Here is a 15,128-nt window from a genome sequence, read left to right as displayed (position 1 = left end):
GATTCAATTGAACATAGTTAAAATTTGAATTATAAAATAATGGATTGCTAAGCTAACGTACTATTACTGCATACTAAATCAATACACTCTCGTTGTTCGTTAATTCTCTGAGATAAAAATGAATATGTTCATAAACATTATTATAAGAAATACAGGAAATTAATATACAGAATAACCTATCAAGTTTTCTGTGCATAAGAAGCTATTTTAATCTTATCTGTCCTCAATTCACTCAGAAGTTACTGTAATGACATTATAGCATTATGTCCATACAGAGAAACTACACTTTCCAATGGTGAAATAATAATTAATTATACAAATCGGTTAATTTAGCTTCCGATATTGCTTCATACGAACACAGAAACATTTTCTGTAGGCTATGATTCATAGCTTTCGATTGTTGTTGACCAAGGCCCCTTACAGACGAAGTCATTTGTTTATTTCATTATACGGCCTTAGATGGCAGTTATTTTAATTTTAAAACTCGTTTATCTCATTAAATATCAGTCCTATCAAAATTTTTCAAAGAATAAAACTTATCAAAAATTATTTTTAAAGAAACTTTTGTTATGTAACATATTTCACAAAAATCAATAATAAGCGAGATATTTCGATTTATTTAATTCAGGCTCCCTTATAACCCCCCTTTTAAATAACGTATTTTGAATTCCATATAGCCTATAATCTAAGTTAGAACGAACTTAATTTATATTCCAATTTTCATCGAAACCGGTTCAGCCATTATCGCGTGAAAAGGTAACAAACATACAGACAGACAGACAGACATACAAACAAAAATTTCAAAAAAGCGATTTTCGGTTTCAGGGTGGTTAATTATATATGTTAGGACCAATTATTTTTGGAAAATCGAAAATTACCAGAAAAATTTCGGCTACAGATTTATTATTGGTATAGATTTTGAGACTTAACTTCAACAATTTTACAAACTCGCACAGCACTGTTCTGTAGGCTGAATAACATTTATTTACAATAAATTTACCATTTGCGTGATTTAAACTAAACTTAATGGTAGGGCAGAGAGCTGTACTCACCGGCCGAGTCCCAGGATGCCGGTGGCGCCCCGGGAGAGGCAGAGGGCGCGCAGTTTCTCCAGCGGTTCCTTGGCCATCACGACTTGCCTCCTCGACTTGTTGATCAGTTCTGTCTCCTGCATCGTGGCAGCGGATTGCGGCCGGTACATGCCTGGTGACGTTACAAGGTCGCATCGTTACGTCACGTACCTAATTAGGCTCGAACACAGCAATGTGAGCAACTAGGCTTGATTCCTGGAGGAGATGAGTCATAACTCTGATTTCTTGTAACATTCTGAAGGATTTAACTTAGTCACTCTTTCTAAAAGGCCGGTAACGACTTTTCCTCTGTGCTATTTATCGATGCCGTGTTGCCATGACGACTAGTTTCACAACATTTGCAAGTGACCGAATTACTGAAGAGAAAATTGCGTCCGTACCTGTATAGGATTCTGACGCTAGGATTTACATAAAATGTTTATTGAACTCTTATGATTAAGGAGCGGATGTTGATGATATAAAACTTACTTACTTACAAATGGCTTTTAAGGAACCCGAAAGTTCATTGCCGCCCTCACATAAGCCCGCCAGTGGTCCCTATCCTGTGCAAGATTAATCCAGTCTCTATCATCATACCCCACCTCCCTCAAATCCATTTTAATATTATCCTCCCATCTACGTCTCGGCCTCCCTAAAGGTCTTTTTACCTCCGGTCTCCCAACTAACACTCTATATGCATTTCTGGATTCGCCCATACGTGCTACATGCCCTGCCCATCTCAAACGTCTGGATTTAATGTTCCTAATTATGTCAGGTGAAGAATACAATGCGTGCAGTTCTGTGTTGTGTAACTTTCTCCATTCTCCTGTAACTTCATCCCGCTTAGCCCCAAATATTTTCCTAAGCACCTTATTCTCAAACACCCTGAACCTATGTTTTCCCATATTTATTCTGCGTTTAATTTCCTCCCGAGTGTCATTTATATTTGTTACTGTTGCTCCAAGATATTTGAATTTTTCCACCTCTTCGAAGGATAAATCTCCAATTTTTATATTTCCATTTCGTACAATATTCTGGTCACGAGACATAATCATATACTTTGTCTTTTCGGGATTTACTTCCAAACCGATCGCTTTACTTGCTTCAAGTAAAATTTCCGTGTTTTCCCTAATCGTTTGTGTATTTTCTCCTAACATATTCACGTCATCCGCATAGACAAGAAGCTGATGTAACCCGTTCAATTCCAAACCCTGCCTGTTATCCTGAACTTTCCTAATGGCATATTCTAGAGCGAAGTTAAAAAGTAAAGGTGATAGTGCATCTCCCTGCTTTAGCCCGCAGTGAATTGGAAAAGCATCAGATGTTGATGATATAAAAATATACTTAAAATGATCATTAAAATGCCCTTAAACTAATGGAAAAATGACATAAAATTAAAATAAAATAATAATAATAATAATAATAATAATAATAATAATAAATTATTATTTAACCTGGCAGAGCTAAGGCCATATGCCTTCTCTAACACTCAACCAGGAGTAAAACTGCGTTACAAAAAACACTACAAATTTACAAAGTACACTACAATTTTACACACAAAACTGAATAAGATAATAATAATAATCATCATCATCAACAGCTATCAGGGTTTAGGCCATTTGGCCTGTTCCGTCTCAGGTGAAACGCTGGTCTCTCCATCGCTTCTTCGGCCGTCCACGATCTCGGTATCCAAGGGGTCTGTAATTTAATAATCTCCTGGGTAGTCTATCATTTGGCATCCGTAGAACATGCTCATGCCAGTTGCTCCGATACTTGTGGATTGTCTCTGTAATGGCTGCGATATTTAGTTCTTGTCGGATGTCTTCATTATATTTATGGTCATTGATAATAACAATAAAATGTAAAAAACAAGTAAGTAGAAATCAGACATAATATATAACATACAGAAAGAAAGGAAAAAGCATAATAATATGTGAACAGCAGGTAAAAATAAATGAGACATACAAAGTATTTAAAAAATAAGAATTATTGATAATAATAATAATAATAACAATAAAATAATAATAATAATAATAATAATAATAATAATAAAAATTTATTCAACCTGGCAGAGTTAAGGCCATACGGCCTTCTCTAACACTCAACCAGGAGTAAAACTGCGTTACAAAAAACACTACAAATTTACAAAGTGCACTACAATTTTACACACAAAACTGAATAAGATAATAATAATAATAAAATGTAAACAACAAGTAAGTAGAAATGAGACATAATAAATAACATACAGAAAGAAAGGAAAAAGCATAATAAAATGAGAACAGCAAGTCATAATAAATGAGACATACAAAGTATAGAAAAAGACAATTATTGATAATAATAATAATAATAATAATAATAATAACAATAATAATAATGATTTATTTAACCTGGCAGAGTTAAGGCCATACGGCCTTCTCTAACACTCAACCAGGAGTAAAACTGCGTTACAAAAACACTACAAATTTACAAAGTGCACTACAATTTTACACACAAAACTGAATAAGATAATAATAATAATAAAATGTAAACAACAAGTAAGTAGAAATGAGACATAATAAATAACATACAGAAAGAAAGGAAAAAGCATAATAAAATGAGAACAGCAAGTCATAATAAATGAGACATACAAAGTATAAAAAAAGACAATTATTGATAATAATAATAATAATAATAATAATAATAATAATAATAATAATATTGGGGGATTTCAATGCTAAAGTAGGACGGGAGGATATTTTTAGACCAACTATTGGAAAAGAGAGCCTACACGCAATTAGTAGTGACAATGGAGTTAGATTAGTCAACTTTGCCACATCGAAAAATTTAATTGTCAAAAGTACAACATTCCCCCATAAGGATATACATAAATATACTTGGACTTCTCCAGATGGATTGACACACAACCAAATAGATCACATCTTGATAGATAAACGGAGACATACTAGTATAGTAGATATTCGAACTTTCAGGGGTGCAGACTGTAATTCTGACCATTATTTGGTGATTGGAGAATTAAGAGAAAGATTATCAGTAGCCAAGCGAGTAGAGCAACAAGTTAATATTACTAAATTCAATATTTTGAAATTAAAGGACGAGGAAGCTAAGCAAAATTATCAGGTCGAAATTTCCACTTTAGAAAGTTCCGACGAAGTTAAGAAAGAATTAGATGTTAATAGCGTGTGGGAAAATATCAGAGATAGTATCAAAATTGCAGCTGAGCAGAGCATAGGTTATTATGAAACTAAGAAAAAGAAACCGTGGTTTGATGAAGATTGTTGCATGGTAGTAGAAAGAAGGAAACAGGCAAAATTGAAATTCTTACAGGATCCAGTTGAGGAGAAGAAAGATAATTATTTCAATGAAAGACGGGAAGCAAGTCGTACACTTAGGAATAAAAAGAGAGGTTACTTGAAGGAAAAACTGAATGAGGTAGAAACAAATAATAAGAATAGAAACATTCGAGATTTATATAAGGGTATAAAGGAATTTAAGAACGGATATCAGCCAAGGGTAAACGTGATCAAGGATGAGAATGGTGACTTGCTTGCAGACTCTCCCTCAATCCTAAACAGATGGAAAAACTATTTTGCGCAACTACTAAATGTACATAGGCCAAATAGAAATGATCGGGACGAAATTGAAATACAAACTGCTGAGCCATTTATACCCGAACCCACGCTTTCAGAAGTCGAAATTGCGATAGAAAATCTGAAAAAGTACAAGTCTCCAGGTATCGATCAAATTCCAGCAGAATTAATACAAGAGGGTGGGAGTGCATTATATAGCGAAATTTATAAACTTGTACTTGCTATTTGGGAAAAGGAAATTGTACCAGAACAATGGAAGGAGTCCATAATTGTACCTATTTTTAAAAAGGGGGACAAAACCAACTGTGGTAACTTTCGAGGAATATCACTTTTGTTGACGTCGTACAAAATTTTGTCCAATATTCTTTTGAGAAGATTAACTCCGTACGTAGATGAAATTATTGGGGATCATCAGTGCGGTTTTCGGCGTAATAGATCGACTATTGATCAGATTTTTTGTATTCGACAGATAATGGAGAAAAAATGGGAGTATAAGGGTACAGTACATCAGTTATTCATACATTTCAAAAAGGCTTATGACTCGGTTAAGAGGGAAGTATTATATGATATTCTTATTGAATTTGGTATTCCCAAGAAACTAGTTCGATTAATTAAAATGTGTCTCAGTGAAACATACAGCACAGTCTGTATAGGTCAGTTTCTATCTGATGTTTTTCCAATTCACTGCGGGCTAAAGCAGGGAGATGCATTATCACCTTTACTTTTTAACTTCGCTCTAGAATATGCCATTAGGAAAGTTCAGGATAACAGGCAGGGTTTGGAATTGAACGGGTTACATCAGCTTCTTGTCTATGCGGATGACGTGAATATGTTAGGAGAAAATACACAAACGATTAGGGAAAACACGGAAATTTTACTTGAAGCAAGTAGAGCGATCGGTTTGGAAGTAAATGCCGAAAAGACAAAGTATATGATTATGTCTCGTGACCAGAATATTGTACGAAATGGAAATATAAAAATTGGAGATTTATCCTTCGAAGAGGTGGAAAAATTCAAATATCTTGGAGCAACAGTAACAAATATAAATGATACTCGGGAGGAAATTAAACGCAGAATAAATATGGGAAATGCGTGTTATTATTCGGTTGAGAAGCTCTTATCATCCAGTTTGCTGTCCAAAAATCTGAAAGTTAGAATTTATAAAACAGTTATATTACCGGTTCTTCTGTATGGTTGTGAAACTTGGACTCTCACTCTGAGAGAGGAACATAGGTTCAGGGTGTTTGAGAATAAGGTGCTAAGGAAAATATTTGGGGCTAAGCGGGATGAAGTTACAGGAGAATGGAGAAAGTTACACAACACAGAACTGCACGCATTGTATTCTTCACCTGACATAATTAGGAACATTAAATCCAGACGTTTGAGATGGGCAGGGCATGTAGCACGTATGGGCGAATCCAGAAATGCATATAGAGTGTTAGTTGGGAGACCGGAGGGAAAAAGACCTTTAAGGAGGCCGAGACGTAGATGGGAGGATAATATTAAAATGGATTTGAGGGAGGTGGGGTATGATGATAGAGACTGGATTAATCTTGCACAGAATAGGAACCGCTGGCGGGCTTATATGAGGGCGGCAATGAACCTTGGGGTTCCTTAAAAGCCATTTGTAAGTAAGTAATAATAATAAAATATAAACAACAAGTAAATAGAAATCAGACATAATATATAACATACAGAAAGAAAGGAAAAAGAATAATACAATGAGAACAGCAGGTCAAAATAAATGAGGCATACAAAGTATAAAAATTAAGACAATTATTGATAATAATAATAATAATAATAATAATAATAATAATAATGATTTATTTAACCTGGCAGAGTTAAGGTCATACGCCTTCTCTAACACTCAACCAGGAGTAAAACTGCGTTACAAAAAACGCTACAAATTTACAAAGTGCACTACAATTTTACACACAAAACTGAATAAGATAATAATAATAAAATGTAAACAATAAGTAAGAGAAATCAGACATAATATATAACATACAGAAAGAAAGAAAAAAGCATAATGAAATGTGAACAGCAGGTCAAAATAAATGAGACATACAAAGTATAAAAAATAAGACAATTATTGATAATAATAATAATAATAATAATAATAATAATAATAATAATAATAATAATAGTAATAAAATAGTGCAGTACAAAGCATACAATGAATACAATATTTTTAAGTACACACAGTAAGGAAAATTATGATTATATATAGCTCAACTTATCACATTATAGATATAACATTATCGGAAAATATTAAAACAAAAATATAAAATAAGTTAAATATCACTAGAACATAAAAAAATGTGAATACGTGGAAACATGCAATACAACACTTGTCATAATAGTAAGTTAGTTTAGCAACTCGTCATAAGATAATTTTCTAACTTGGATTTGAAAGATTTCAATGTTCGGCAGCCCTTGACTTCAGGCGGCAGAGAGTTCCAGTGACGAAAGGTAGCAACAGTGAAAGATGAGGAATACAGAATGATGTTTGAAGTGGAATTTCTAGAGTGTTATCGCGTTGTTATCGAGTATTAATATTATGATAGCGAGAGAGAGTATGAAAACGAGCGAATAAATAATAGGGGGATGAAGTGTGCATAATTCGATATAAGAGAGAAAGTGAGTGCAGATTTATCCTCGTATGTAACCTAAGCCATGATAACTTCTCGGAAGAAGGTGAGATATGATCAAATCAAATGATCAAATGACATTTAAATATTATTCACCGTACTCGCACCACAACTTCTTAAAAATTAGTCACCGTTTCAATGACTGCTCTGAAACGTCCCGGAATTTAGCTAAGATACAGGAAAAGAAAATGCAACAAAATGAAGGTTTTAAGGGAAAACTATAAATTTTAATGTGGGTTTACAATGTGTTTCAATCAGGGGTTATTCATGTCAGTGCCTTCATTCTCTGTCTCCTCATCCTTTCGCGCTTCTCTTTTGTTACCAGATCTTCCAGATGAGGAAGTGTAAATGACAAAACAAATTGTGGGCGCAGCTAGCATTCTTGCAATCTTTGTGTTAAAAATACTGTCTACTACAGTAGACATCCCTTCCGAACCACGTCCTGTCCAGGACACGGTGAATGTTTTCCCCTTCCAAACATAAATTCTAAAGACACCCTCGTACCGACAAAGAACAGTAGTGGTCAAAGCCCTCACTTAAACTAAGTTGTTGTCAAACAGTTTATATTACTTCCGTTGTGTGAAGTGAAGCCTTCAGTGGAATGAGGGATGGACTTTAGAGTCTATTTATAACTATAAAACTCAAACTTCACTGTTATTCATTTATTTAGTAGGTAATTACTACTGACTTATTTGCTTAAAAAATTATTTAGCAGACCTATCTGTAAAGAAGAAAGTGAAATGCATTGCAAATGATCTAAAAGTTCTTCAAAGTATTAAAAATGACCAATAAGTTCCGAAAAAAATATAAAAATGACCTATTAGTTCAAAAACGTCAAAAAATGCAAAAGATACAACATAAGAAATTATTTTTTTTTACGTTTATATTGACATAGAAAGGATATCTACAGAGCGTTCGCCTACGGGTGGGGCCAGGAAAGCGGCCTGCCTGCGGTGTCGCTTGCGGGAATCGTCTATCCGTAAGCTTCCGCTTTCTATACTATACTCTGTAGGGTTTTAATTTTAAAACTTTAGCAGCAGTAAAGACTGATGTTTTTGAAACACTAACTTCCTGTGAAACAAGTCTTAGAGATTTATTAGGAGAGCGTGTAAATGATGCACTGATTTCATCAATTTTTTCTTCCGTCAATACTCTTTGTTTTCGCTTAGGAATTGTAGCATTTATCGACCCTGTTGTCCTTAATTTGTTAACAAGATGTCTAACAGTTTCTCTACCCTGAATTGAAGCACCCGGATATTTCACTTCAAATTGCCTACGCACCTCTCTACATGACTCTGTTTTCACATATGCATCATACATAAAAACTCTCTCTTCAAGCGTGAATTTTGTGTTTTGCATTGTTAACAAATTTTACACACACGCTGAATATTTAAGCAACTGTGTCAAGAAACTAAACTGTACGTGTTAAATAACTTACTGCAACATCTGGCTCACAACTGATAACTTGTCGACCTTGATTGTCGAGCGTGTCTCAACAACTGTGCGCACAAAGCGGCGTATCAGTATATGCCGCTTTCCTGGCCCCACCCGTAGGCGAACGCTCTGTATATTAATATCCATCAGCCTAATGTGAAAAATAAGAAGATAACTTTTCGTCAACATCTGCCCCCTACTTATGATTTAAATAAGAGAATGTGAAAACAATTAAAGTGGTCATAAAACACTAATTTTTTTATTACAGTATACGTACATCGCTATTATAGAACGATTCATAAGTCACGATGCTTTTGAAGTGACTCAAATCTTATCAAAATAAGGTTTTGCATAAAGTTAAAGACACAAAAGAATTGAGGTTTATTTATATACAAACGACTAATGTAGAATTCGAACATGACCGCCATTTCGATCGTTAAAGACATTAACAGCTTCCGGAATGAAGACAGATTACAGGGCCCACACCTTAAAACACTTAAAGTTTTAAATATTCTCGGGGCGTTGTCAGATTCTTTACTGTGCCCATAATGATAGCGAAGAAGACCAATTCACGTCTGCATAGACATAACCATTATTTAAATAACAAATCTGTAAAGAACAATAGCTTGAATATGTAATTATGATTCTTTATTTAAAGTTGCCAAAGAAACTAATATAAAACAACAAAACAAGGACAAAAAACGTATCTTGTTGTGAACGGAATGGAATAGTGGACTTCTAGTAACACTAAATGAAAAAAGTCGTATACTAATTTATACTATTTTACACCATAGTTACTGAAGTTATTTTACAAAATTTTTGTAAAATTGTGTAGATAATAATAATAATAATAATAATAATAATAATAATAATAATAATAATAATAATAATGGCTTTATTTAACCTGGCAGAGTTAAGGCCGTAAGGCCTTCTCTTACACTCAACCAGGATTAAAACTTGCTTACATAGTTGAACATAAAACTGAATCAGAATTAAGTAATTACATACTGATATAATTTAGGTACATAATGAGATCAAAAGAGGTAGTTACATAAAAATTTACCTCATAAAATAAAAATAAACTTAGTGGAATACATATTAATGTTGTTAGAATCAAATACGAATCACATAAAAACATAAGCCGATAATTCAATAAAAAAATGTACACAGTAGAAATAAAAATAAACACATTAGTATACATATTACTACTAGATTACAATTAAGTAGGATTTACATAATTAAACCAGAAACCGACAATTGAATAAAATGTACACAAAAAATAGATTAATAATAAAAAAACAGCACAGTGGGATACATATTGGCGTTAAGTGATAAATAAACACGATTTAGATAATAATAATAATAATAATAATAATAATAATAATAATAATAAGAAACAAAAAAAAATAAAAATAAATACAGTGGAACACATTCCATTAAATATTTGCAACGCGTTAGGTCTGGCAACTCATAAGATATTTTTCTAATTTACATTTAAAGGAAATTAAAGTTCGGCAGCCCTTGACTTCAGGCGGCAGAGAATTCCAGTGACGAGAAGTAGCAACAGTGAAAGATGAAGAATAAAGAGATGATGTGTGCAGTGGTATTTCTAGCGTGTTATCATATTGTGACCGAGTATTTAAGTTATGATACAGGGTGATTCATGAAATTCGCCCCCGATTTATGGAGGTGATTCCTGAGGTTATTTGGAACAAAAAAATGTAAATAAATTAATGGGATCAAATTCATAATTACGAAGTTATGGTAATTTGAAAACGGCAGAAAAAAGTTTAATTCTGAAGTTCACCAAAAGAAATGGAAAAAATAATGAATATACAAACAATTGATTATTTATGTACGAATCTCTTTCATTGAGAGTAATTTAAATCACATTTTCGAAAACGCCTCCCTGAATCTCAAGGCAACTGTAAGCACGGGTGTGAACCGCACGTGTAGCATTTCACATTTTTACGCGTTTGTTCCTTATTGTCGCCATGGCATCCAGAATGTGTTGAAGCAACTCTTCGTGTGTTTATACCTTGACCTGATACACGATGTCTTTCATAACCATATAGCCATATTATCATGACCTTATGAAAGGTATCCAATCTTAACACTATAATAAATTGGTTTGATAATACTAAAATAAATTGGTTTGAATACATTATTAAGATAAAATAAAAAAATCACTAACACGAATCAGAGAAGCAATTAAATACGTTCTTAAAAAGAACATTTCTCACTCCAGGAAAAATTCTTTACAAACATGGCTACTTGCTCACATTGGTATGTGTGTTGAAATTATAAATACTGTATGTTTTTATTAAACGCCAATTGAACCGTAAGTAATGTAAGTAATTTCTTTGAGATATTTCAAACAAAAAATTTTAATACAGTTTTGATCGTGTTTGCTTCCTTTCCAAGAAAAAAAAAAACTGTTTTATATGAAACATTTCATAGCGTGTTTTGGGATAGCCATTGATTTAATTATCAATATGCTCAATAAATTTAAGAGAGCAGGGTATCAAAATAATAAATGATTGAAAGAATTGTAATCTGTCCTTTAATTGTGTAGAAATTTATCAGATCAAATGTAATATTTTAAAATTGTTTTGCAGTATTTGTTGAGACCAAATTTCTGAAAGAATTTTAGTTTGCCCTTTATTTAAATGTGTAGAAATTCATCCCATCAAATGTAATATTTTAAAATTCTTTTGCAGAACGATAAGTTACAATTGTTGAGACCAAATTTCTGAAAGAATTTTAGTTTGCCCTTTATTTAAATGTGTAGAAATTCATCCCATAAAATGTAATATTTTAAAATTCTTTTGCAGAACGATAAGTTACAATTGTTGAGACCAAATTTCTGAAAGAATTTTAGTTTGCCCTTTATTTAAAAATGTGTAGAAATTCATCCCATCAAATGTAATATTTTAAAATTCTTTTGCAGAACGATAAGTTACAATTGTTGAGACCAAATTTCTGAAAGAATTTTAGTTTGCCCTTTATTTAAATGTGTAGAAATTCATCCCATCAAATGTAATATTTTAAAATTCTTTTGCAGAACGATAAGTTACATTTGTTGAGATAAAATTTCTGAAAGAATTTTAATTTGTCCCTTAGATGTGTAGAAATTTATCCGATTAAATGTAATATTTTAAAATTCTTTTGCAGTATTTGTTGAGACCAAATTTCTGAAAGAATTTTACTTTGCCCTTTATTTAAATGTGTAGAAATTCATCCCATCAAATGTAATATTTTAACATTCTTTTGCAGAGCGATAAGTTACATTTGTTGAGATAAAGTTTCTGAAAGTATTTTAATTTGTCCCTTAAATGTGTAGAAATTTATCCGATAAAATGTAATATTTTAAAATTCTTTTGCAGTACTTGTTGAGACCAAATTTCTGAAAGAATTTTAGTTTGCCCTTTAAATGTGTAGAAATTCATCCCATCAAATGTAATATTTTAAAATTCCTTTGCAGAACGATAAGTTACATTTGTTGAGATAAAATTTCTGAAAGATTTTTAGTTTGTCTCTTAAATGTGCAGAAATGTATCCGATCAAATATAATATTTTAAAATTCTTTTGCAAAACGAAAAGTTATATTTGTTGAGATCAAAATTCTGATAGAATTTTAGTTTGTCCCTTAAATGTGTAAAAATGTAGCCGAACAAGTGTAATATTTTAAAATTCTTTTGCAGAACGATAAGTTACATTTGTTGAGATCAAATTTATGTACATTTAAAGGACAAAACTAAAATTCTTTCAATCATATATTATCTTGAACTGACTGAGAATATTGGGAATTAAATCAATGGTTTTCCCAAAACAAGGTATGAAATATTTCATATAAAACAATTATTATGTCGAAAATGAAATAAAAACGAACAAAATTGTACTAAACTTTTTTGTTTAAAATATCTCAAGGAATAACTCTATGAAATTAGTAACATTAATTGAGATTCACTATATATATATATATATATATATATGAAGTTGAAATAATGTTCATTGATGATCTCTACTCTTTGATTTCCTGTAAACAATCCACAATGCAGTATAGGCCTACACTAGCTGTCTGTATACTATTACCAAGATACAAATTCGTGAATTTTAGAAGTTCTAAAGATAAATTACCAAATAATAAGAACTTAATATATTTCCATTAAATCTGATTAATAAGTTTCGAATAAAGTAGTAGTATCAGGATAGGCATCCTTGGTCCATGCGTTTTATTTATAAACATTAACTAGTTGTCGGGTGTCCCCAGCCAACAGTATTGACGACGTATATTCAGTTCCTATCGGCTGTACTCTTCATTCACTGATGTTTTAGCTAGTGGAAGGAGGTAGTGTTTACTTAGTCTGAAGCAAGCCAAGGCCCTATCCTATACAGCTATACAGTCTATCCTGATGCAGCTACTTTAAGCGAACCTTACTGATCAATATTATTATACTCCGTAACATTCACTGATTTACTATTACAGAGTTTTTATGCCAACTAACGTAATGTTAATCTAGATTATTTTGTTTTACAGGAAACAAATGGAAGCATTCATGTCACAGACCATAACATGATTAGAACATAATTTGACAACTTCAGAGTAAGAATATAATCTCACATGCTTTTTTTTTTTAGCATATGCACCAGTGCATCAGCAAGACTTGAAAGTGTGCATGCTTAGGTATTAAAGCAACGTATTAGATGGCTAGTAGGTTATAGATTTGTAGCCATGGTGACGCGGATAAGAAAAGTAAATATTTCTTTGTTAAAACAATATCTTTATGCAGAGCGAAATAAGACCTGAAGCATTTATTTATTATGATGAATCGTTGAAATAAAAACGTTATTGGATATTTGTTACTTCTTTCTTTTCTAGAAAAAAAAATACTTTTTGAACTAATTCTGACGCCCCATATCACGAAAACTAGTACTTTATTAACACGATCAAGTAGCGTCAAAAGGTCTACTTCAAGTAATAGTTTCTAAAATTATTTTTGATATCATTAGTTAGGCAAACATTATTTTGCTTCCTCTCACAATGTATTTAGTTAAAAGATAATTATAAATATTGTTAACACCTATCACTGTAATAACTGATAACGTTTCTTTTTGCCTCTGCTTACTGGCCAGTAACGTTTTCCTCATAGGAATCTTCTCGCTATATCCTTCTTTGTACGAACTGTCTTATTTCTGCTGCAAATATTTCATTTCCCTCCAATGCCAGTGTTCCCCATTTTATGAGCTCTTTTAACCTATACTGCTATCAGAAATCTCATTTCCGCTGCTTTCAAACAAGTTTCTATCCTTCTACTATTTCCTCATGCCTCGATCCTATACATTTACAGTTACTATATGTGATTTTCTACAAAATAAGATTTCAGTATTAAAATCAGATCAGATATATTCCAAATCTACTTTTTTCTGCAGAAAATCACATCATGCAACTAAGTATATTTGTGCTGTTGTTTCTAAATAACGTGTTATAAATATATTTATGCTCGACCATGCCGAAATGTAGTAATTATACACCTGGTAGTAGCCCTTTAATGCACCTCATTAAAGTACACCTATTCATTATAATTCAGTTGTTCACCCAATGAGAAATAACCATTGTACCATTATAAAACCGCAAGTATCGATTATTCTCGGATATGCAATCGAAAGACAATTAGCGAAAAGTCACGGAGGCTGGAAATCCAATACTGTCGCAGAAGGTTATGTTCTGTTATAATTAGCGTTATTTGTAAATAATATTCAAATAAATTCAATTTGTCATCTCGTTTTTCAATTCTAAATCAATTTCCAGGTTATATCAAGACTAATCTTCATGTTATTCTCTAGATTATATCAAGGTCAATGACATTCGTGCCTCGGAAAAATCAATACTTTCGCGTCTGCGCACATCTCACAATTGAGGTCAATTCCGCTCCTCTCTTACATAACCATAACATGAATACTTATGAATAATTTCAAGTTAGAAATATGGTCGAGCATAAAAAGTCGTATGAAACTTGCCTATAATGGTAATTAAGACGCTCGTATGAAAATTATGAAACTCGCTTGCGCTCGTTTCATAAACAAACATACTCGCGTCTTAATTACTATCATTACAGGCTCGCTGCATAATGTACTATTATGCATTTTCATAATATTACTTATATTATTATACAATAAAAATATTTCTCAGATCTGAGCATAACAGTGCCAAAGTGTACATGGTTATATTTACTGTACGTGTGTAAAATATTATGCATATACCCTTACCCTTTTTTCCGATCACAAATCCAATATACAAATAATGTAATAGTTAAAACGTATGGTGCCATAGTTCAAGCTGTGTGTCATATAATTATGCTATCATACAATCGACTGTATTAATG

General features: G+C 32.3%; 1 protein-coding gene across 3 annotated transcripts in view; it reads right to left on the bottom strand.

Moving 5' to 3' along the window:
• LOC138695815 (calcyphosin-like protein) overlaps nucleotides 1-15,128 on the bottom strand; it is a 117,640-nt gene that overhangs the window by 43,900 nt on the left and 58,612 nt on the right. For all 3 annotated transcript variants that reach the window (XM_069820055.1, XM_069820054.1, XM_069820053.1), the window contains exon 2: nucleotides 1,053-1,203. In XM_069820055.1, the coding sequence (XP_069676156.1) occupies nucleotides 1,053-1,201 (149 nt within the window). In that variant the 5' untranslated portion in view covers nucleotides 1,202-1,203. The remainder of the gene's footprint in view (nucleotides 1-1,052; nucleotides 1,204-15,128) is intronic.

The sequence above is a fragment of the Periplaneta americana genome, chromosome 3 (assembly GCF_040183065.1).
Source record: "Periplaneta americana isolate PAMFEO1 chromosome 3, P.americana_PAMFEO1_priV1, whole genome shotgun sequence".
NCBI classification, from domain to species: Eukaryota; Metazoa; Arthropoda; class Insecta; order Blattodea; family Blattidae; genus Periplaneta; species Periplaneta americana.
This window is presented reverse-complemented; position numbering and strand designations above follow the sequence as displayed.